The 23,533-nt window shown below is 52.1% G+C and overlaps 2 protein-coding genes across 11 annotated transcripts in view; one reads left to right on the top strand and one right to left on the bottom strand.

The window, feature by feature from the left end:
- LOC142074173 (uncharacterized) overlaps positions 1 to 23,533 on the top strand; it is a 227,996-nt gene that overhangs the window by 155,080 nt on the left and 49,383 nt on the right. The window lies entirely within an intron of this gene.
- On the bottom strand, positions 18 to 5,851 carry LOC142074175 (uncharacterized). Of its 10 annotated transcripts, none has more exons than XM_075134680.1 (6): positions 5,718 to 5,851; positions 5,046 to 5,152; positions 3,441 to 3,804; positions 2,860 to 2,949; positions 1,242 to 1,323; positions 18 to 1,097 (listed from the first exon to the last, which is right to left on the bottom strand). In XM_075134680.1, exons 5-6 carry the CDS (start codon positions 1,297 to 1,299, stop codon positions 103 to 105), a joined length of 1,053 nt encoding a protein of 350 aa, XP_074990781.1. In that variant the 5' UTR covers positions 1,300 to 1,323; positions 2,860 to 2,949; positions 3,441 to 3,804; positions 5,046 to 5,152; positions 5,718 to 5,851; the 3' UTR covers positions 18 to 102. The 10 variants fall into 10 exon arrangements, with proteins under 10 accessions (XP_074990781.1, XP_074990777.1, XP_074990778.1 ...); XM_075134676.1 differs by having other exon boundaries at positions 2,860 to 3,138; positions 5,718 to 5,850; XM_075134677.1 differs by having other exon boundaries at positions 2,860 to 3,084; positions 5,718 to 5,850.

Raw genomic sequence — 23,533 nt, 5'->3', positions numbered from 1 at the left:
GTGCCGGTGGCCTCTGCTGCAGGATGGCAGATTTTATTGCCGAGCGCCACACAGAGAAACCTCGGGGAGGGGACCCCGGCGCCAGGGAAGGGGCCAGGGCCGTCAGAGGGACTTGCCGTGCTGCAGACGCCAGTGGGTGATGACGTTGGAGCTCTGGGTGAAGCTCTTGCCGCAGTCAGGGCAGACGTAGGGCCGCTCGCCGGTGTGGACGCGCTTGTGCTTGGTGAGCGCCGAGCTGGTGGTGAAGCTCTTACGGCACTCGGGGCAGACGTAAGGCCGCTCGCCGGTGTGCACCCGCTGGTGGGTGGTGAGGTGGGCGAACTGGCTGTAGCCCCGGCCGCACTCTCCGCAGCGGTAGGGCTTCTCGGGCAGGTGGGTGCGCCGGTGCCGCAGCAGGTAGGAGCTGGTGGAGAAGCTCTTTCCGCAGTCGGGGCAGGCGAAGGACTTCTCGGCACGGTGTGTGCGCTGGTGCTTGGCCAGCAGTGAGCTGTCAGCGAAGGCCTTGCCGCACGCCGGGCAGGGGTAGGGCCGCTCGCCGGTGTGGGTGCGCCGGTGGATGGTGAGCGAGGGGCAGTCCCGGAAGCTCTCGCTGCAGTCGGGGCAGCGGTAGGGCCGCTCGCCCGTGTGCAGTCGCTGGTGCCGGGTGAGGTTGGAGCTGCTGCCGAAGCGGCGCCCGCACTCGGGGCAGGGATAGGGCCGCTCACCCGTGTGCGTCCGCCGGTGCTTCACCAGGTCCGAGTTGACGTTGAAGCTGCGGCCGCAGTCGCGGCAGCGGTAGGGCCGCTCGCCGGTGTGCAGCCGCTGGTGGGTGAGGAGATGGGAGCTCTGCCCGAAGCAGCGCCCGCACTCGGGGCAGGCGTAGGGCCGCTCGCCCAGGTGGCTGCGGCGGTGGGTCAGCAGGTTGGAGCGTAGGCTGAAGGTCTTCCCGCACGCCTCGCAGGTGTTGGTGCGCGACCGTGCCGCCCCGGCACCACCGCCACGCTCCTGCTCTGTCTCCTGCCCGGGGGATGCGTCTCCTCCTGCTCTGCTCAGCGACATGCCCCCCCTCTCCAGGCTCTCCTCCTGCCTGTCACCTGCTGGGCAGATGGGCGACGGCGCTGGGGAGGGACGGGACGGGGAGGGGGTACCACACAGCCAGCAGCAGCCCCATCCCGGCCTGGGGTGTTGACCCCGCCGCCCTCCGCTCCCAGCCCGCAGGGACGAGCGCTGAGCCCAATGCTGAGCCCAGCCCCGTCCTGTACCTGTCCTGGCGTCTCCCTGGCTCGCTACCGCCTCGGGGCCGCGGGTGCCTGGGTCCATGTGGGGCTGGGAGCCCTCCGTTCCCTGAGGAGAGAGGAGAGGGGAGGAATCGGGGGGTGGGCTTGCCTGGGATGAGCGGCTTCGGGGCTGGGGGTCTGGTGGCAGCGCAGACCCCTGGCGCAGGGCCCGGCAGAGGCCGCATCCTCAAATGGCTCTCGCTGCTGTTTCCGCCTGGACTGCAACAGGGGCCAACAGCCCGGCACACGGTAAGGGGGCTGGCGGGCAACAGAGGCCTGCGGAACAACGCTTCGCCCCCAAAACCTGCCTGAGGTTGTGCAGGGCAGGGGGAGGAGGGAAGGGTCTGCGGGTGCTGGGGGAGCAGGCACCCCACCTGTGGGGGGACTCGGGGCAGCCTGAGGAGGGTCAAGGGTGGCGGGGGGGACATGGGGAGGGGTGCAGGGGAGGACACGGGGGGGCCCCCCCATCTGTCGTGGTCCCACTGTCCCTGTGCAGTATGGGTGTCCCTGCCCACCCTGACCCACCGAGGGTCCCGCCACTGTCCGTGGGAGCAGGGACCCCCCAGGAGCACCAGATGGGAGTAGCCTGTCCGGATGGGTGGGTGACGCAGAAGGGGGCTGGGGAGGGCACAGCAGGGGCCAGCAGTGGGTGGCCAGACCCAGCACTCTGCGAGGCAGCATCGCAGAAGCATCCTGCTGCCCGAGCCCCCTCACCCCATTCCGCCCCAGGACTGCCCCCCGCAGCTCACACTGCCTCAGGGCCTTGGCCCCCCTGTCCTGCAGGACCACAGCCGCCCTCCAGCCCCCTTTCTCCATCCCAGAATCAGTGGCAAGGGGGCTGCCGGCAGCCCAGAGGGTGCAGGGCTCCCTACAGGGCAGGCGCGCTCCCCCCAGCACCACCTCCTCCCCTCTCCGAGGACCCTTTTGGCTCAGCAGCCCACTTCAGACCCCCCCAGCTCCCCTACAGCCCTTCCCGCGGCTTGCTGATGCTGGAGCCGCCAGCCAGGATTCCCCGAGGACAGCCATGCTCTGCTCCGAGCCCCCCAGGTCCTCTGCCCCCTCAACATCTCCCCTGAGGCATTTTCTTTTGTCCTTCATTACTGTTCCAGCTGCTCAGGTGCGAGTTACGGTGCTCAGTACGGTTTCTGATGTGTGTATTTTATTTTTTGTTTCAGCCCTACTCTCGTGTTTTCTGTCCTTTAGGGCCTGTTTATATCTGCTACGGGAGTCGGCTGGAGAAACCTTCTCGGAGTTTGGGTGACGGGGAAGTGCTGTTGGTGATTTACAGTGAATAATTCACGCTGCAGCTAGGGATGTTTCAGAGGATTCTTATGGGATCTAGTTCTGCTCTGGCAGCCTGTCCTGTCCAAAGGCCGTGCTGGGACCAGTTTAGCAGCGTGTGTAGTCTTGACAGACACGAAGAGCAACAGCACCGTGTTTTCTTTTTCAGACAGAAAACTAAAGCACATCATTTCTGCTGGTAATGCTGGTACTACATTTAGCAAACTACTTTCACATGTAACTCCATATAATCTTAAGTTATTTATATCTACTTAAAGAAAGGTTTGCGTTCCGCCCGGTAAAATTAAGCTTAATTACCAACCTGGTCAGGTTGTCCGTGCAAAGCTGCAGTGAAGGAGCGGGTGGCGTCGTCTCCAGCAGCCGCCTGTTCCTCAATTTGGTGCTTGGCGAGCTGCAAACCCAAGCCAGAGCAGGAGGCGCACGTCCCAATCCAGGGGAGGTTTTTAGTTTCCCCCCGTTGGTTCCGCCCCCCTCGCTCCTGGCCGCTCTGCCACATGTCATGCGGGGACAGACCGCGGGGAGATGGCTGTGGGAGGGTGCATGGAGGTGAAGCAGACACCCAGCGCAAAGGAGGGTCGGGCTGTGAAGTGTAACTGGTTTGTGGAACTGCGGGACTGTAAATTCATTCAAGGGGCTTTGTGGTTTCTGGTGTCGCCTGACAGGTGGGCAGCTGTTCTCGTGTGCGGGTGTGGAAGGTGAGGGCACACCGCAACGTGCAGAGCTCGCTCGTTTTCCGCCCGGGAATCCCCACGGCGGAGGCAATGGTGCCGTGAAGAGAGAGTTGTGAAGACGCTAAGGACGGCTGCGCATCTCACACAGAATACAATTATCTGTGCTGCGTGTGTGTGACCTGGCGCAGCGTTTCAGCATTACACATCGTACCTGCTGCGATGTAATGTGTCCGCTCGCCTTCGTCTCCGCTGTGTCCTTGCGGTCTCAGTGTCGTCACAGGTTTTGTCGGATGCGCCGTTGGCCAAGGTGGCAGCAGGCGCTCGGGCTCCTGTTGGCGCAGCGGCGACGGTTGGGTGCGGCCAGTGGTGGTGGCGCAGCCAGCGGTTTGATGCTGTGGTGTATCTGCTGCACGTGCATTCGTTCCCCCCAGAATTGGGGGTTCCAGAAAAAAGGGCTGGCGGAGCTGAAGTGCGAAATCCTGCAGCCGCTGAGCTGGACCGAAGCACCTGTCCGACCTCTGGTCACACCGAGGTGCTCCTGTTGTTTTTCCTGGGATCTCCAACGTCCCTGGTTTCTGTTATTTTAATTTTTATTACTTGTTATTTACTTTAAAACATCTAGAATAAAAACTTAAATAACAGTAACGAGAACAGCCTTTGTGAGTAAATAATGCCTAGACTCTAACTATTATGCAAAACTCTACAGACACTAATTACTCCCAATATATACTATAAAATTACAAGCAGCAAAATATAAATAATAGAGCACTAACTGGGATTAATATCCGTAAAGAAACAACTCTAGCTAGTATTAAAAAAAAAAAATCGCAGGCACTAGTTAATCCCACTTAGTAGCAAAGTGTCAATTAAAACGCTAAAGTGCAAATAAATAAAGGAAATAATATTTAGGGATGAGTCATGGCTAAATTGAATCATTGCTATTACTTAACGAACCAGGCGGTAATTATTCCTAATCTGTATTGTAATAATAAAAAAAAAAAATTAGCCATCCTTTTTTAAGCAATAAAGATAGAAAACTAGTTGAGAGTCATCAATAGCTAAATTTAAATATAGCCATTATTAAATAAATTGCAGGCGTTAATAACTCCCAATCGGAAACAAAATAAGAAAGTTTTAGAATTTAAAATGAAAATAAAAATTTGAAAGCTGATTGGGAGTGTTTAATAATACCTAAATTGTAACACAGCTGTAGATAAGTTCAGAGGCGATAATGACTCCTGCTTAGAACCCAAATAGTAAGTGAAGCTTTAGATTTTTAAATAAAGAGAAATGAAAATGAGTCATTAAATAATGGCTGTATTTAAATGTAGGTATTAAGAAAACTCATAGGCGGTAACGATTCTCAACCAAAAATAACAACATTAAAAGATTTAGATTTAAAATAAAATTAGAAGACTAACAGAGCGTTATAACCACCTGAACTTAAACATCAGAATTTTGGGGGAAAAAAACCCACCAAACCACAGGTATTAATTAATTCCAAGTAGAGCTAAAATAAAAGTAAAAACAGTGCAAATTAAATAAAAACCAGTGCAGTTAAATTTTAAAAACCTTTAGAACACTAATTGGGCCTTATTAATGCCTCTTACTTATTAAATAACAGCAATGTTAAATTTAGGCATTCATGACGCCCAAGCATATCACCATCATAAGAATTTCCAGATACGAAGCAGAAATAGAATACTAACGGGCAGCAGTTTACTACAATGATATCTTGTTATAATTATGGTAATTAACGACTCCTAACTCGGTTTCTAATTCACAATACGAAATCACGGTTCGGAGAGTAATTAACCTTTCCCTCCGCCTCAGACTCCGTTTTCGGCGCTTTGTCTCCTTTCCCTCTTTCCTGCAGCCGCAGAAAACCGGAATCCTCCCGGCGCGGGTCGGTCGCTCACTGCCCTTGGGAACAGCAAATCATCGAACCGGCCCGCTGCGATAACGCCATGTCGCCTAACGGAACCGCCCGGTAAAGCCCGCCGAAAGACGCCCCGCCGCCCCTGCTCGCACCGTCCCCAGCGGCGGCTGCTCCGGCCGGGGGCTGGTGCCGCTCGGGGCGGTCACCAGCGCAGACGGTCCTACCGGTCGTCAGCAGCTCCGCTAAACCGCGACTTCCCGACTCGGTACGCAGATTAGAGCCGCCACCCCCCCCCGCCGCGCCTCGGCCGCGCCTCGCAACGCCGAGCCTCCCCGCCCGCGCAACACCCACCCAGCGCCGCCCCGGCACCGCAGGAAACCGGCCGGCAGGCAGAACCAACGCGGCGAGAGGGACCGGCCCGCGGCAGCGGCGGCCACTACCGCTGGTACCCGCGCGGGAAACGCGCAGAAACGCCCCCGCGGAGGCCGGGTCGGCGCCGGGCCCCAGAGAGCTGCAGCCGGTTCCCGCAGCGACGGCCGCGCCGCCCGGCCCGGCCCGGCCCGGCCCGGCCCCGAGACCGGCCATCGGCGCTCCGGTACGGGCTCTTACCGCGCTCCGGGCCCGCCCGGAGGCCCGGAAGTGCCCGTCAGTCCTCCGAACTCGCACTCTATGCGCCGGCGGTCCTCCAGCGCACCGGAAGTGCCCCTCAGTCCTCCGAACTCGCACTCTATGGGCCGGCGGTCCTCCAGCGCACCGGAAGTGCCCCTCAGTCCTCCGAACTCGCACTCTATGGGCCGGCGGTCCTCCAGGTTACCGGAAGTGCCCCTCAGTCCTCCGAACTCGCACTCTATGGGCCGGCGGTCCTCCAGAGCACCGGAAGTGCCCGTCAGTCCTCCGAACTCGCACTCTATGGGCCGGCGGTCCTCCAGCGCACCGGAAGTGCCCCTCAGTCCTCCGAACTCGCACTCTATGGGCCGGCGGTCCTCCAGGGCACCGGAAGTGCCCCTCAGTCCTCCGAACTCGCACTCTATGGGCCGGCGGTCCTCCAGCGCACCGGAAGTGCCCCTCAGTCCTCCGAACTCGCACTCTATGGGGCGGCGGTCCTCCAGCGCACCGGAAGTGCCCCTCAGTCCTCCGAACTCGCACTCTATGGGCCGGCGGTCCTCCAGGTTACCGGAAGTGCCCCTCAGTCCTCCGAACTCGCACTCTATGGGCCGGCGGTCCTCCAGGTTACCGGAAGTGCCCCTCAGTCCTCCGGAGTCACACTCTGTGGGCCGGCAGTCCTCCAAAGCGACAGAAAAAGGCCTGAAACAAACTGCAAATATAACAAAAATAATAATAATTAAAAAAAGATAAAGCGCCCCCGAGTTTTTCTCAGGCTTTACCGATGCCCGAGCGGGGCCCTGGTGAATTCCAGAGTGTTCTAGGGCCACTGGGTCCCTCGGGGTGTGGGTCCCTGCGGGGCTGGGTCCCTGTGGCAGCAGCGGTCCCCTGTGGATTTGTCTCCCCGTAGCTCCAGCTCCTTATGGGGAGGCCCCTCTGGGGGTGTCCCCGCCGGGGAGGCACCCCCTCCCTCCCTTCCCCCCGGCGCTGCGGGCACGTATCTAAAAGCTGTACTTAAAACTTTTACCTGGACTTTTAAAAACAATTTTTTATTTTTAATACAATGGAAAACATGCGATTATCGCTTTTAAAAACGTAATATATCGCTCTCTCGCATAAACAAATTCTCTTTTAAAAAGGGATACTTTATGTGGCTCTGTAGGAATCTATTGGTGCTTTGTTTCTACGTTAAAAGAAGAATATTCCTGTCAGTAATCTGTCAGTCAGCATATCTGCTTTTGGGATACATCCTCGAGGATTTTCAGAGACAGTGGAATTAGCTTGGAATAAATGGTAATTGAGTTATAAGGAGGATTGAGCGATGCTGCTCATCTGTGTCTGTGTGCTTAAATCGGTTTCTGTCAGCAGATGACAAGCGCCAGCCCGACTCTGAGCCTAGGAGTGACCTCCGCCCTCGGCACCTCTGACGTATTTCAGGTTAGGGAAGTGTGGTGCAGAAGGGAGAGCAGCGATAAGTGGATGCCATTTGTCACTTCTTGGTAATAGATGCGAATATCAGCGGTACAAAGCCAAAGTCCTGCTCAGCAGTTTGGGCGATCTCCTTGATCTTGGATTCCTCTTAACTTGCAAAGTCGGTGGCAACGCTGTTTGCTTAACGAGCGTGCTTTGGTGCTTGTGCCTGGATGTGGTGTCCCCAACTGGCAGGAGGTATTTTTGTGTTTTAAAAAAAAGAAAAGGTAATACAGGTGAAACGGGAATATCCCTCCCTGGGAGGTGCTGGGAGCTCCCCTGCTAAATTCTCCAGCTTTTTAAAGTTCCTGCTCATAACGTTAAAACTGTTGTTCTTTCTTTTGCCATTAAATATTATCCTGTAACATAAATCCGATAACGGGTGTGTGCTTTCTTGGGCTGGATCACCAACCAAAGCATAAAACACCTAAAGCTGACTCCAGATTCCCTGGATTTCCTGGTGAAAAAAGCAGAAGGCGGCAGCCTTTCAGGCCCCTCTGGAAGTCAGCCAAAGACCTCGGTTCGTATTTGTGCAGTATGTTTCTTGCGCCTTTCAAACTTAAAGACAAGCTGGAGGAGCATGGCAGCTATCTGATCTCCCTAAACAAAACCCCAGAAGGATGCAGGCTCGAGGTAAAGCTTTTGTTACAAAGCTCCCCCTTTGTTTTCCTGAGCTCTTCTAGCAGCTGGGGTGCAGAGGAATGAGGCAGGACAAGGGGTCCTTTATTTTCCTCAGCTACAGGGACACGGATGCTGTGTTCAGCAGTGGCTGTAGCAGGACAGGCTGTCTGCAGGATCACCAGGTTTGGTTATTTGCTGTCCCCTCCCCTTCCCTGTTTGCCGGTGGCAGGTGAGCAGAGAGCCAGGCTGTGTGAGCTGCAGGAGAGGAGTCAGGCCCACATGCAGTGCCCAGTAGGGAACTGGTTTTTCATTAAGGTTTAGTTTAAACCGTCTCTTGCAGTCCTTTGTGCACACCTTTGCAATGCTTTAGGTCCCTCTTTCCCTTGCTTGTATCCCCACTCCCATTGGATTTGACTGATGCCTCTCCCTGGATGGCCAGGTTGCTCCCCCAGAGGCACGCACAGGGTTCCCCTCTGGCCACTTGAATGGCTTTTTGTCACCGGAGCAGTCCTAATGCCTGCCCTCTGAGAAGGCAGGTCACCCACCAAGCAAACTCTGCCGGGGCCTGACCTGCTAAACTCCTGTTTGGCCGCAGGTTGCCGTGTCAGTTCCTCAGAGTGTTTTGTTATGGTAGTGAAAACTCTTCTCTTTAAAAAACGTCATCAGTTCTGAAGGCTTTTTCTTTTTCTGTACAAATGCTGGTTTAATTTCTTGTTTCATTGTTTGCTATTGAGCAATAATCTAATGTGCTCAAAGCTAGATCACGTTAATTAAACACAGGCTCCAAGCAAAGGAAAATGTGAGCTGCAGAACTAAGAAAGCTCATGTTCCTGCGAGTTAGTCTTTTGAGAAGCTCTTCTAGACTCCTGTTAAGTCTAGTAAGGTGAAATTTCCTTCCGTAGGCTGTTCTGTAGTGGGGCACCGACGGTCTTCTGAGGTTGGCAGGTAGGTTCCAAATGAGTTGGCAGAAGGCCATATAGGTATGTGTATATGGAGACTGTGGAGACACTCAGTGCTTTCACTGTAAAGTGAAAGAATAAGCTTTATATTTTTTAAAAAAGAAACAATTGAAGTGGAGGAACCTAAGCTTACTGTTCTCTGCTAAAGCATGGAAAAATATTCTGGCAAGCACTCCCAAAGTATTTGTTCTCTGTTTGCTACAGATTAATTCCATAGAGAATGATACACTGCACTCCTTTCCTGATTAGCAGAAATGCTATTTAATTAGACAAGCTCCATGACTCAGCAGGGTAGTCAAACCCTTCTGAGCTCTTACAGCCCTATTCCGGTCAGAATTTGTGTGGAATTAATTTTCTTCCTTATCCAGTAAAGCCATATTACAAGATCACCAGGTGAATTTAGATCTTATGGATACTAAATAGAAACTGAACAGAAAATGAAAAAGTCTGAGATTCATCAGAAATGTAATGCCTAAACAGGCAGAGCCATTGAAGATTGGAGCACCAGTGGACAGAGCTTGATATCCTAATGGAAATGCTCAAAAGATATGGGGTGTATAAATTCTTAAATGTGTAAGTTTGCCTGGAAGTATTTGGATAAATATATTGAATCTATGGACAGTGTTTTCTCTACACCTTAGCTCTTCTGCGTTTCCTTCTCTGATTAGGTTGGCACTGATTTATTTTGTCTGCTCTTACTTTCTCATACACCTTTCTGTAGCCTGGTATTCCTTCTTTCACCGTGAGATGGAAAGGCGGTTAGAATTTTGTGTGGCTGGCTTGTAAAACAGAAACTGGCAAGAACTGTAAAATAAAGAAGTGGTATATTGGGCATTCTTACTGCCTATAACTATAAATATTTATTAGTGTGGTTAAGCTCGGAGCTCAGTGATTAACATTGAGGAGCCTGTGTACAATTTGTTATATTTATTGTATTTTATGCATGTTAAAGCAATGCAAAATTAATCAGAAAAGGGAAAATGGTTGGAAATTTGCATCGATAGTAGATAAAGTGTTGGTAGCTATTTGAACAAAATTATTTTTACGTAAGGCAATACTACTGTTTTTAAAGAAAAATCTTAATTTAGAGAGACTGTTAGACATACCTTTTCTGCAGAAATGAATGCTGCTTTATGGGTGAAACATATTGAGTGTTTCCTCAGTATAAAACTACATGTTTTTTGAGCCTGGTTTGCTTAGTCTTCAGTTTAAGATACAAGTTGTGTCAAAATGATTGTAGTTTGTACCGTGTTCATTTTGCCTTTGCAGGTAAAATGATGGGAAGTGCTATTCTTCCTGCAAATCTGACCAAGTATGGCCAGCTGGTTTACCTGAACGCAGGCTACAAGGGCATCTCTCAAAATGTGCCCCTGTGGCAGATTTTGAAGTTAGAATGTGATGAATTGTATAAGCTCCCTGACAGAGTCTTTGCTTACTGCACCAACCTGACTGAGCTCAATCTGAGATACAACAGAACAAATATAAAAAAATGATTCTTTCAAAACCCTGGAGGTAAGCTTTAGAAAAGCACCTTTTCGTGTAAATAAAGTATGAATGGGGAATTTACTGTATTTTCCATTGTGTTACAAAACAGCTGCCTATTTGCATCTGAAAATACCCAGCGTATAATCTTCCTTCGTTGCTTTGTCTAAAGAAAAGATCCCATGACTGTTGGAGAAAGTTAGCCAGACTAGGCCGCGGTGGGAAAATTCTGAGTCATGCTGACAAGGGAGAAAAGAAAGTTATGCTGACCTTGCTCTGTGCAGATAAGCAACTTTGAGAAAGTATAGTATAGGGAAAACAGGATGGAACCCGGACCACGTAGCAGTAACCGAAAGTAGGAGGAATATGATAATGTAATTTTTAGAGCTAAGCCAATGATTGTGAGACAAGTATGCATAAGGTAGAACTTAGTGTATAAATATGTGTAGGGTTTTACAATAAAGTTGAAGCTGGCCTTATCACTCACATTGAGTCGACTGCCTGCCTTCCCTCGCTCGTCGCAAGTGGCGCCCGAACAGGGACCCCCCATCCCTGTTTTCCACCGGACAGCGAGATCGGAGAAGCACTGGTAGCAGCGACCAGGGAGCAGAAGATCAGTAGACGCTGTCGCGGCGTGCCTGATCCGTGCTTGAACCCAGGATAATTAAGAGGGGGTTCGCCGTCCGATAGAAGGCTACCCGTGGGAAAAGGCTGCAAACGACCGGATAATTAAGAGGGTCAGGAGAAGCGCGCAATGGAAGTAGAGGTAGCCTTCGATATTTTAAAATGCTTTTTAGAAAAGCGGGGAGTAAGCCAATTAAAAGACCTGGCTGGTTTAATTGCGTTAGGGAAAGCGAAAGGGTTTTTTTTAAAGACCCTGAAAGTATGTTTGAAGTAGACGAGTGGCGTTCTTATGGAGATTGTTTGTGGGATCTAGTAATTGATGATGATAAATCAGCAAGAAAATTAATGAAATCTTGGAGAGATGTTATTAATTGTATAAAAAGATATAAAACTGAAAGGCGAATAGCTACAGCCGCCTCAGATCGGCTTGAGCAGTCCGATCCTGCCGCTGGACGTCTCACAGCAGGGGGTGACTACTTTTCACCTCCGCCTTCGGGAATTCCTGTTCCCGTTGTTTGCCGACCCTCTCGTCCCCCTCCTGATCCGCCGACAGAAAGGGCTTGTCCCTCCGCACCGCCGGGGGAAAGGGAGAGGGAGGGTCCAAGTGAAAATGAGAGGGTAGACAGTAGCGGACAGGAGACTGCTCAAGCTGAAAGTCTTCTAAAGGCCTCACCCCCCCCACACCCCCCCACCCCTCACCCCCCCCACCCCACCCCACCCACCTCCCCCCCACCCCCCCCCGTCCCAAGCTCATCAACAGCCGCGTGTAGTGCAGGTTGGTTGGGACAAAATAGCACGAGAAGCTGTTGAACAAAAAGATTTTGATTTATTAGATCAAATTAGCCCTCAAGCCTTCCCGGTAATCTACCAGGTAGATAACGCGGGGGCTATGACTGGGGTGCATCAGGCCCTAGATTGGAAAATATTAAATCAATTGCGAAACACAGTTAATGTGCAAGGCAAATGCTGAACTATATCTGGGGTAGCGGAATGCTATGTCCAGAAGATATTAAGAACATAATGAGGCTTATTTTGAAGCAATCACAACAATTACTTTGGCAAGCTCACTGGCAAAGACTTTGTGAAATATCTGCGCGCTCGCCCCGAGCCCCAAATGTTCGTTTAGCTGGAGTAACTGTAGAACAACTAATGGGTATAGGTCCTTTTGCCTCTGTAGAAATGCAGATGCAAACTGGCCCAGACGTGTTGTTAGAATCTATGAAATTAGCACGAGAAGCCTTGCAGAAAGTTAAAACTACACCAGCTCCTCCCTCATATATGTCAATTAAACAAGGAAGAGAGGAGCCTTTTGCATCTTTTGTAGAAAGAGTCACAGACGCTATTGACCACGCAGATATGGCAGATTTTATGAAAGGACCTTTGCTAAGACAGTGTGTATTAGAGAATTGTAATACTTATACGAAGGGCATCCTTGTCACCTTACCCTTAGACGCCACCATAGAAGTCACGTTAGAGCGAATGAGTAGAGTTCCTGTAGGAGCTCAAGCCATGTTAGTTGAAACAACCAGAGAACTAGGGGAAAAATTAGTCAAGGCGCAGGGACAGGCGTTTGCAGCTCTTGCCCCACTGAAGCCTCCGGATGCCCACCAAAGTAAGACGACTGGCCGATGAGAGTATAAGTGCTTCCGATGTGGCTACCCAGGACATCTGCGTCGACAATGTCGGGAGCTGCCAGAACTGTCAAATGAATAATCATAATACTACGGTCTGCCGGCATTCGGGAAACGGGAAACCGAGCGCCAAGAGCCGCAGCGCGCCGACACCAATCGCGGCTCCGGTCACCTTCAGGCCAACGGCAGCCCCCAACCAAATGACAGTGCAGAGATACCAGACGCCATTACCCAACTTCGACCAGCAACCAGGGGGAGCCTCGGACTGGATCTGGCAACAGCAGTAGATGTCACGCTAATTGACGACCGGCCGCGAAAAAATTGCTACAGGAATTAAAGGGCCCATAGTTATCAATGGACAATCTCATGGAGCGTTGTTGTTGGGGCGATCATCCAGTGGTCTCCAAGGACTTTTTATATTACGAGGACTTATCGATTGTGATTCAAAAACTCAGTACCCACATCGTTGACCGAGCAGTGGATCGTATTGACCCTGACTTACCTGTGGACTTAACCGTTTTGCACGGCCCCACACATTTTATTGGTGCACTCACGCAGTGCAAAAAGAAAAAGGGGGAGACTGTGAGAGTATTAGAATGGATATTTACTGGAATGCAACCAAAGACTACAATTCAAGATAACGACACGTTTGATTGGAATGTGCTAGATTGAATTTATAGCTGTTACTGCTGTTTAGCTATTAATTCGCAGGCTCTTGTGCTTGCCATGGGGCTTGCTTGCCTTAATGTGTATTAGAGTCTTGTGCTCATTAGTGGCTGCTTTTTTGCTCTCACTGCTTGCTGTACTGCTGCACTGCTGATCGTCTTACTGTGCTGTGCCTGGGAACATTCTGATAACAGCAATGGGGATGCGCCTGGGCCGGCAGATGGCCAGGGCATCGCTGCTGCTTCTGTGCTGCTGTGCTGGACAGGCTGGAACTGCAGCGTGAACTCGAATCGAAGGGACTGTGACCTGTGGCTGAGTCCATGCGGGACAGGACGCCCCGAGGCGTCTGTGACTGTGGATAAGCCCATGCCCAAGCAGCAGGAACCACCTGAACCAACGGAGGACAAACTTTACAAGGAGCAGCGCAAGTGCAGCAGTGACCCGACCTGAGCCGGCTTTGGTGCTCAGTAACTCCACGCAACGCACCACCTCTGCTGACCTGAGTGACCACCATAACAGATGGAGCCCAAAGTCATGGACTAAATGAATGCAGTGGACATTTTGTGTACATTTATGGATATTTTATGGACATTTTACAGGGGATTGTGCGGGCCTGTCCTACGTGTAGCCACCATGGGCCTGGTCTCGGAATCGGCGTGAATCCCAGGGGACTCGAGGCCAGAGAATTGTGGCAAGTGGATGTGACTCATGTTGCTGACTTTGGCAGACTGAGATATATACATGTTACGATTGACACCTATAGCAAATTTATATGGGCCACGGCACAAACAGGAGAACGAGCACTCCACGTAATGCGACATTTGACTAGTTGTTTTGCAGTTATGGGAGTGCCACAAATGATAAAAACTGACAATGGCCCTGCATACACAAGCGCCAAAGTGAAACGTTTTTTTCCAAACATGGGGAGTGCGACATACTGCTGGTATTCCGCACTCACCCACGGGACAAGCTATCATTGAAAGGGCGCATCAAACGCTGAAACAATATTTGCAAAAATTTAGGGAAATCTCAGATGTACAAGAAAGACTTGTTAAGACTCTTTTTGTGCTAAATCATTTATGTATTTTTGCAGATCAGAAAGAGCCACCAGCATGGGTGCATGGTTATCCTAAAGAAAATAAGGATGACAAGCCAGTTTTCGTTATGTATAGAGATCCAGCAACCGGACTGTGGAAAGGTCCAGCAGAAGTGAAGTATATGGGTAGAGGTTATATGTGTGTACTTACTCCCACAGGGCCGAAGTGGATTCCAAGCCGCTGGACCAAAGCTGCTGTTGCTGATGATGATCAATGCAGCTCTGTCTGTACTGATCCCAGCGATGCCGTTGCCCAGCCGTGCGAACTTATGGGTGGCGTGGGCAAATAAAACTGGGATGACAGATTTTTGCCTGAGTTCAGCTACGGCAACTGAGCCCTTTAAAACATGTCTGATAGGCTTTCCTGAAATTATTGCCAGAGATTTTGATAATTGGACGTCTGTAACAGTTAATTGTATAAATGTTACTGTAGCAAATTGCTCGGTACAACTAATAAGAGCCCTAAATCATACTCTCCCTTGGGACCCCCAAGAAATTGACCTTTTGGGGTCAGAAAAAATTGGAAATGCAACTGATAACGTTACTACTCAGACATGTTTTGTGTTTGGCAGCTTTAGCCGCTTTGCCGCACAGGCCCAGACCTTTCAGTCATTGATCGGCATAAGCAGCCGCACTGATGATAACAACCCTTTGTTAATACCACCGGTTGGACTGTTGTTTCACCTTTTATGAAAGGATTCGAAATAGGCCAATATTGTGGGAATTATAACGCTTCCAAAACACTCAGTGCCTATGGACGGAGTATGAAGGGAACCAATAACTCTTTGTGGAACAATGATACGGCCAAAGCTCTTCCCCCCGGATATTTTTTGATCTGTGGGGATCGAGCATGGCCTGGCATTCCAAAGAACGCCTTTGGAGGGCCTTGTTATGTAGGTAAATTAACTCTGCTCACAGTTAGCCGACAAAGTTGGCTCAATATAACTACAGTAGCGACAAATCGACACAAAAGGTCTATACATCAATTGCAAGCAGATTGTAACGACAATATAGAATTATGGTCAACCACAGCCAATGTATTTGCTTCCCTAGTGCCTAACATAGGCACTGCGCACGCACTGGCTTGGTATTTTATTAACAATTATAGTTATAGTAAAAATAGCATATCACTGTATTTTAAATAATGTTGTAAAAATGAACCACAATGTATTGGTGGTCCAAAAAGAAAAAGGGGGAAATGTTGGAGAAAGTTAGCCAGACTAGGCCGCGGTGGGAAAATTCTGAGTCATGCTGACAAGGGAGAAAAGAAAGTTATGCTGACCTTGCTCTGTGCAGATAAGCAACTTTGAGAAAGTATAGTATAGGGAAAACAGGATGGAACCCGGACCACGTAGCAGTAACCGAAAGTAGGAGGAATATGATAATGTAATTTTCAGAGCTAAGCCAATGATTGTGAGACAAGTATGCATAAGGTAGAACTTAGTGTATAAATATGTGTAGGGTTTTACAATAAAGTTGAAGCTGGCCTTATCACTCACATTGAGTCGACTGCCTGCCTTCCCTCGCTCGTCGCACATGACTGCTTGTCTTAGCGCACTCTGGAGTCTCAGCCATCGTACGAGTCAATGCTCCCCATCCCCTTTTCCCTGGTGCCTCCCATTGAGGCATCTCCAAACAGGGTTTCTGCTGAGAGAAGAGCAGCAGCAGATGACGTACAGGGCAGAGTAGGTGGTGTGGAATCTGAGTTGCCTGGGGTCTAAAAATGGTAGCCTAAACTCTCAAGGTCAAGGTGCAATTACTCAGACCATGAAGGCCAGCGCTTAGGCCGAGTGTAGTATCTCCCAGGAGTTTGGGGACTGAGAAAGAGTTAAAAACCTTTTTACTCTACCTTTGCTTCTCCTGGTAGTTTACGTGTGGTTAGATATTCTTCTCTGTGCCATCTGTGAGGTTGGGGGACCGGCACAGGAGGCAGGAGAAGACTATTCCATTGTCTTTGCACCAGGCAGTGAATCGTGCAAAAGTAAGGGCCTAAAGACAAAAGAAAATAGAGACGATGTGCAGGTACTAATTGTTGTACAGTGTTCTAACGAGTGTGCATGTTGTTTTGAACAAGTCTGAACTTTTCTGCTGAACTCAGTACTCCAGTTCAGTTACGTAAAATGTACTCGCTGGTGTCGTCGGACCGCTGACTCTCGACTAAGTGCAAACGAGTACAGCCAGTTTCGGCGCTGGGGACAGAGCTGAGGTTCTGGCCTTCCTCGCTTTGCTGCTGCCCTGTTACTGATGGAGGCAGGGCTTGGGGCACCTCGAGGCACGTTCTGTGGCATCGCCTTTAAGGCAACGTCTCCTCCTCTGCGTCCTGTCCTTGTCCTTCTTCTTCCCCTCCTCAATCATCCCCCATCCTGTTTTTTCTCTTTCTGTCCTTCTGCCCCAATGCTTCTCTCTCCACCTCTGTCCTGCTTCCTGCCCCCGTTTTTTCTGTCTTTATTTCTCTGTCCCGCTGCCTGTCCAGTCGTTTCTTGCTAAACCGCCCTGTGCTCTCCCTTTTTTCCTTTCTCTCCTCCTCTGTCCTACTTCCTGGCCCCTTTTTCTCTTCCTCCATCTCTGTCCTCTAGCCCATTGCTGTTTTTTTTTTTTCTCCTTCTTGTACAGATCTGACTCTTTCTTTATTTCTCAATTGCTTTGTCCTGTTCCCTGTCCTTTTTCTCTCTCTGTTTCTATGTCCTGCATCCTGTCACCATCTTCGTCCCTCCCTTGTTTTCCCTCTCTTTTCCACCCCCCATTTCTCTCCCCCACTGTCCTGCTCGCCAACCCTACATTTTCTTGCTCCATCTCTCTGCAGGGGACCTCGTCCCTATTTTTCTTGATTTCTCTACCTCTCTGAACTTTTCTTTCGACCTTTCTTCCTTTCTTTGCTTCTCGGTCTTCTACCTTGTCTTATTTTTCTCTTTCCAGCCCTCTGTCCTGCTCCCCATCACTGTTTTCTTTCTCCATTTCTCTGCCCTGCTCCCCATCCCTCTCTTTCCATCCCGCTGTGCTGCTCCTCGTCCCTCCTCCCCTCTCTCCCTCCCTCCCTCTTTCTCTGTCATTATCCTTGCGTCCCTCGTTGTCTCTCCACCCCTCTGTCCTGCTCCCCATCCTTAATTTTCCTTTTCCATTTCCCTGTCCTGCTTGCGGTCCCTGTTTTTCCTCTGGCTCCATCTCCCTATCATTCTCCCTGTTGCTCTTGCTTGCTCTCTATCCCAGTGTTCTGCTCCCTATCCCTCTGTATCCCCTTTTCTTGCTTCCTGTCCCTCACTTGTCCCTCTCTCCTTCCTCCCGTCCTTCCTTCCCCCACCTCTGGTCTGCTGCTGGTCACAGGTTTTTCTTTCTCCCACTCTCTGTCTGGGTTCTGCTGCTCTCTTTCTCTCTCTGTCCCTCCAGCCTGTACTTTCCTCTCTCTATCCCTCTGCCCCTAATGCTGCTTTCTCCATCTCTCAGCCCTGCTCTCTTCCTGTGCCTGAAGGAAGCTGTGACCTCCTGGAGAGCCCGTGCTGGAGCAGGCTCCCGGCAGAACCTGTGACCCCGTGGAGAGGAGCCCACGCTGGAGCAGAAAAAGAGTGTGAGGAGGAAGGAGCGGCAGAGATGACATGATGAACTGGCCGCAACCCGCGCTCCCTGTCCCCCTGCGCTGCGCGGGGGGAGGAGGTGGAGAAGTCAAGAGTGAAGATGAGCTCAGGAAAAAAGAATGAGGTGGGGGGAAGGTATTTTTTAGATTTGTTCTTGTTTCTCATTATCCTACTCTGATTTTGATCGACAATAAATTCAATTAATTTCCCCAAGTTGAGTCTGTTTTGCCTGTGACAGTAATTGGTGAATGATCTTTGTCCTTATCCTGACCCACAAGCTTTTTTGTTGTATTTTCTCTCCCCCGTCTTGTGGAGGAGGGGGAAATAGAGCGTCTTGGTGGGCACCCTGCGGCCAGCCAAGGTCAACCCACTACAGTTTCCTTCTGTAAGGCTCCCTGTCCCTATTTCTGAATTCTCGCCTATGTTTCTTTAGCCCATCGCTTTTGAAACTTTCTGCTTCTCCATCCCTATCCTTTTAATTCTTGCATATGTTTCTCAAACCCAGTCGCTTTTTAAATTTTCTTGCTACTTTTCCCTCTGTCTTCCTGACCTAATTTTAATTTCTTGCCGATTTTTCTTGCACCCCGTCGCTTTTCAGATTTTCTCCCTACATCTCCCTCTATGCAGCTCCCTGTACCTATTTTTTAATTATTGTCTATGATTCTTCTGTCGCTTTCAAAATTTTCTTTCTACATCTCCCTCTATCCATCTCCCTGTCTATAACTCGTAATTCTTCCCTCTCTGTCCTGTTCCCTGTCACTTTTTACACTTTCTTTCTACATCTCTCTCTTTTTATCTCCCTGTCCTTATTTATTAGTTCTTGCCTATGTTTCTTGTACCCTGTTGCTTTTTGAAATTTTCTTTCTACGTCTAGTCTACCTCTGTCTGGCTCCATGTTTCTATTTTTTATTTCTTGCCTACATTTCTTTTCTTGTGTCAGTTTAGAATTTTTCTCCGTCCCTTGTCTTGTCTCTATCTTGTCCTGCTGGTCCCTTCCGCCTCTCTCTCCTGCTCCCTGTCTCTTATTTATTCCTCCATCTCTCTGTCCCTGTTTTTCCCCCACAATCTCTCTGCTCTCCTCTCTCTCTACAGATATCCTGCTCCCCGTCCCTCTCTTGTTTGCAGCGTCCCGTTTTCCGGCTCCCTGTCCCGCACCTCTTCTCTACCTCCCTCTGTCCTTCCTCCTCTTTCCCTTTCCCCTTTCGCCCCCTCTCCCGCTGCCTTCGGGCACTGAGCCTTGCAGCCAACTTGCTGCCTGGATTTCTGGGGTGCATTAATGAAGGGACTTTTCCTGCCTCCCCTGCACCCTGGGGGGTGTTTGCAGCCCCGGGATCTGTTTGCAGCCCCAGGGTGTGTTTGCAGCCTTGGGGTGCAGAGCTGGTGGCTGTGGTGGGGTCCAGGGGAGGGGTGGTGTGCCATGGGGCTGGGGCCATAGCCCCTGTTCCCCCCATAGCCCTGTTCGGAGGCTCCGGCTGGGGCTGGGGCTGGGGCAGCCCACGTGGGACCTGTGAGGTGAGGATGAGGACGGGGCTGGGGCAGCCCAGGTGGGACCCATGAGGTGATGATGGGGCTGGGCCAAAGCTTTAAAAAGGCTGCAGATGGGGTGGGGCCAGGGCAGCCCCCGGTGAGGCTGAGGAAGGGGCTGGCCGGGCTGTGCCCAGGGGCTGCTGGGGCCCGCTGGCCTGTGGGAGCTGAGAAGGGAAATGAAGGGGCTTCCGCCGGTGGCTGCCTCTAGCGAGGAACGGCCGGTCCCCCCGGCGAGGAAGGATCCCGCCCAGCCGTCCCCGACAGAGCAGACACCAGCACATGGCGCTGGGAGCTCGGAACCTCTGTCGCCGCATGCGTGAGCCGCTGTGCGCCTGGGAAGCCTTGTGGGAGAGGAATGTGGAGGCACCTGCTGCCTGCTCGCAGGTGGACAAGGGCCGGCGCTGCGGAGGAGGAAGGGGCAGAGGCGGAGAGAGAAGCCTCGGAGCGGCGAAGGTCTCCTGCCGGCGCCAGGAGCTGCGGTGAGTCGTGTGTCCCCTCGCGTGCAGCTGGGCCTGTCCCCGCCATGCTCCTCCAGACCTCTGATGCCTCCTCGCCCGTCCCGCCTCTGTTGCCCATTTGGGCTGTCTGGCCAGCCCCGGTGTTTGCTCTCCTGCCAGCACTGCCCTGTACCCTGTTGCCTTTCTGTTAGAGAAATAAAGGCAAGAAACGATGAAACAGGGACAGCAAACTAAAACAGAGATGGAGGAAGAAAACTTAAAAAGCGAGGGCACTAAGGAAAGAGAAGAAATTATTTTTTAAAAAACTGCAAAGGGAATACAACTAGGCATAGAAAGAACATTAAAAAAGGGATGGGGATTAGGGCAAGATTAAAAAAAAAGGGACAAACTCATGGGGGTCTTGGGGTGCTCCTGGGGCTCTCTGGGTGCCCACAGGATGCTCCTGGTGTTCTTAGGGTCCTCCTGGAGGTCTTGGGGTTTCCTGGGGGTCTCTGGGTGCCCTTGGGGTGCTCCTGGGGGGGGGTCCTGGGAGTCTCTGGGTGCCCACAGGATGCTCGTGGTGTTCTTGGAGTGCTCTTGGGGGTCTTGGGGTGCTCCTGGGGCTTCTGGGTGCCAGAGGATGCTCCTGAGGGTTTGGGGCTGCTTCTGGGGGCTCTTGTTGTGCTCCTGGGTGTCTCTGGGTGCCCATGGGGTGTTCCTGGGGGTCTTGGGTTGTTCTAGGTGTCTCTGGGTGGTCTTGGGGTGCCCCTGGGATGCTCCTGGGGATTTTATGGTGCTCCTGGGGGGTCTTTGGGGTGTCCTGGGGTCTCCTGAGGGGCTACCAGGTGTCCTTGGGGTGCTCCTGGGGGTTTCTGGGTGTTCTTGGGGTGCTCTTGGGGTTCTTGTTGGGCTCCTGGGGGTCTCGGGATGTTCTAGGTGTCTCTGGGTGCCCCTGGGGGTCTCCGGGTGCCCATAGGATGTTCCTGGGGGTCTTGGATTGTTCCAGGTGTGTCTGGGTAGCCTTGGGGTGCCCCTGGGATGCTCCTGGGGGTTTTGGGGTGCTCCTGGAGGGTCTTTGGGGTGTCTTGGGGTTTCCTGATGGGCTCCTGGGTGGCCCTTGGGGTGCTCCTGGGGGTTGCTGGGTGCCCTTGGGGTGCTCCTGGGGGACTCGGGGTGCCCACAGGATGTTTCTAGGGTTCTTAGGGTGCTCCTGGGGGTTCTTCTTGTGCCCACAGGATGCTCCTGGCCATCTTCAGGTGCTCTTGGGGGTCTCTGAGTGCCACAGGATGCTCCTGGTGTTCTTAGGTTGCTCCTGGGGGTCTTGGGGTGCTCCTGGGTGTCTCTGGGTGCCCACAGGATGCTCCTGGAGGGTTCTAGGTGCAGGGGGGAGTGTGGGGATCTAGGTGCGGAAGAGGGGTCTAGGTGCGGGGGGGTAGGTTCTAGGTGTGGGGGGGTTCTAGGTGTCTCTGGGTGGCCTTGGGGTGCCCCTGGGATGCTCCTGGGGGTCTTGCGATGCTCCTGGGGTGTGTTTGGGTCTCCTGAGGGGCTCCGGGTGCCCTTGGGGTAATTCTGGCGATCTCTGGGTGCTCCTGGAGGTTTCTGGGTGCCCTTGGGCTGCTTCTGAGGGTCTTCAGGGATCCTGGGGGTCTCTCGGTGCCCGTGGGATACTCCTAGGGTCCTTGGGCTGCTATTTGGGGGTTCTTGGTGTGCGCTCCTGGGTGTCTCTGGGTGCCCACAGTGTGTTCCTGAGGGTCTTGGGGTGTTCTAGGTGTCTCTGGGGTGCTACTGGGGGTCTCTGGGTGCCTATAGGATTCTTCTGGGTGCCCATGGGGTGTTCCTGGGGCTCTCAGGGTGCGCATAGGATGCTCCTGGGGGTCTTGGGGTGCTCCTGGGGCCCTTGGGGTGCCCTTAGCATGCTCCTAGGGTTCTTGGGGTGCTGCTGGGGGTCTCTGGGTGCCCATGGGGTGTTCCTGGGGGTCTTCGGGTGTTCTAGGTGTCTCTTGGTACTCTTGGGGTGCCCCTGCGGTGGTCCTTGGGGTCTCTGGGTGCCCACAGGATGCTCCTGGAGGGTTCTTGTTGTGCTCATGGGGGTCTCTGTGTGCCCATGGGGTGCTCCTGGGGGTCTTGGGGGGCTCCTGGGGGTCTCTGGGTGCCCACAGGATGCTCCTGGGGATCTTGGGAGGCTCTTGGGGGTCTCTAGGTGCCCACAGGATGCTCCTGGGTGTCTTGGGGTGCCCTTGGGCGTCTCTGAGTGCCCACAGGATGCTCCTGGGGGTCTTGGGGTGCTTCTGCGGGTTCTTGGGGTGCTCCTGGGTGCCCAGAGGATGCTCCTGGAGGGTTCTAGGTGCGAGGGCCAGGTTCTAGGGGCAGGGGGGTGGTTCTAGGTGTCTCTGGGTAGCCTTGGCATGCCCCTGGGATGCTCCTGGGGCGTCCTGAGGGGCTCCCGGGGCATCTGTGGGGAGTCCTGACGTCTCCTGAGTGGCTCGAGGTGCTCCTTGGGGTCTCTGGGTGTCTACAGGAGGCTCCTGGTGTTCTTAGGGTTCTCCTGGAGGTCTTGAGGTGCTCCTGGGTGTCTCTGGTTGCTCATGGGGTGTTCCAGGGGGTCTTGGGGTGTTCTAGGTGTCTCTGGGTATCCTTGGGGTGCCCATGGGGTGCTCTTGGGGGTCTCTGGGTGCGCACAGGATGCTCCTGGTCATTCTGGGTGCCCAGAGGATGCTCCTGAGGGTCTTGGGATGCTTCTGGGGGTTCTTGGTTTGCTCCTGGGAGTCTCTAGGTCCCCATGGGGTGTTCCTGGGGGTCTTGGGGTGCTCCTGGGGGTCTCTGAATCATAGATGATTTACATCAAATAATTTGCTTTGCACCCAGAGATATCTTTGAGAAGGGATTCTTACAGGATCTAATTCTGCTTTGTCGTTCAGTCCTATCTGGAACAGAGTTGTGTTAGAAGTTAGGTAACATGCGCGGGGTTGCTAGAAATGAAGTCTAACCCCACAGCGTTTTGGGTTTTTGAGAGGAAACCAAAGCACATAATTTTTAATAATGATATTTTTATTGCATCGAATGATCTACCTTCCCGTGCAGCTTAGTATGACATCTATCTTTTTCTATCTATGCCCCAGAAAAATTAAGCCTAAGTCCCTACCTGGTCACATTGCTGATGCAATAGATGCAGTTGTAGTAAAAGAGCAGGCATGGTCGTTTGCTGTAAGGGGGGCTTCCTCTGTCTGGTGCTTTGCATGCTGTAAACTTAAGGCAGGTGAGAAAACTCCCTGCTGCTCCTCTGGCTGCCTTTATTCCTTCTGGTGGTTCACCCCTCCCCTTTGCCAGGGGATTGGGGGAGGGGTGGTGGGTGGGGCCCGGGGTATATGAGCTACAGCCTCTCCTCAGGCAGCTCATTCTGCTGCTGGGCTTCTCTGGAGGTGGTGGTCTGCTGTTCCTGCAGCTGACTGCAGCTTTTGAGCTGCCTAAGCTCTTTGGGTAGTCTTGTTTTGATATTTAGAGAAGCAGAGGGGTCTGGTTAAGGTAAGGGCTTCAGGACCAGTCAAGGTTCAGCTGCATGTGTAGAAGAAAGCACACTTGTATGCAGCTTTTTTTTTTTTTTCCCCCCAGGTCAGTAAATTTGTATTGGGTATTCAGCGGTGGCAAGATGTATGGTTTTGGTTAATAATATGGTTTTGGTTTTTATTTTATTCCAGGTGCATTGTATTGTTTTGGAATTCCTGACTTTATTGAAGATGGAA

Source organism: Calonectris borealis, chromosome 33, assembly GCF_964195595.1.
Source record: "Calonectris borealis chromosome 33, bCalBor7.hap1.2, whole genome shotgun sequence".
Taxonomy (NCBI): domain Eukaryota; kingdom Metazoa; phylum Chordata; class Aves; order Procellariiformes; family Procellariidae; genus Calonectris; species Calonectris borealis.
Note: the sequence above shows the minus strand (reverse complement) of the source record. Positions and strands in the feature narration are given on the sequence as shown.

Coding starts and splice junctions, on each gene's coding strand:
- LOC142074175 (XM_075134676.1), bottom strand. CDS start 3,054: ATGTGGCAGAGCGGCCAGGAGCGAGGGGGGCGGAACCAACGGGGGGAA. Junction 1,324..2,859: donor TGCACGGACAACCTGACCAG/GTTGGTAATTAA, acceptor CTCTCTCCTCAG/GGAACGGAGGGCTCCCAGCC. Junction 1,098..1,241: donor CCAGGGAGACGCCAGGACAG/GTACAGGACGGG, acceptor GTCCCTCCCCAG/CGCCGTCGCCCATCTGCCCA.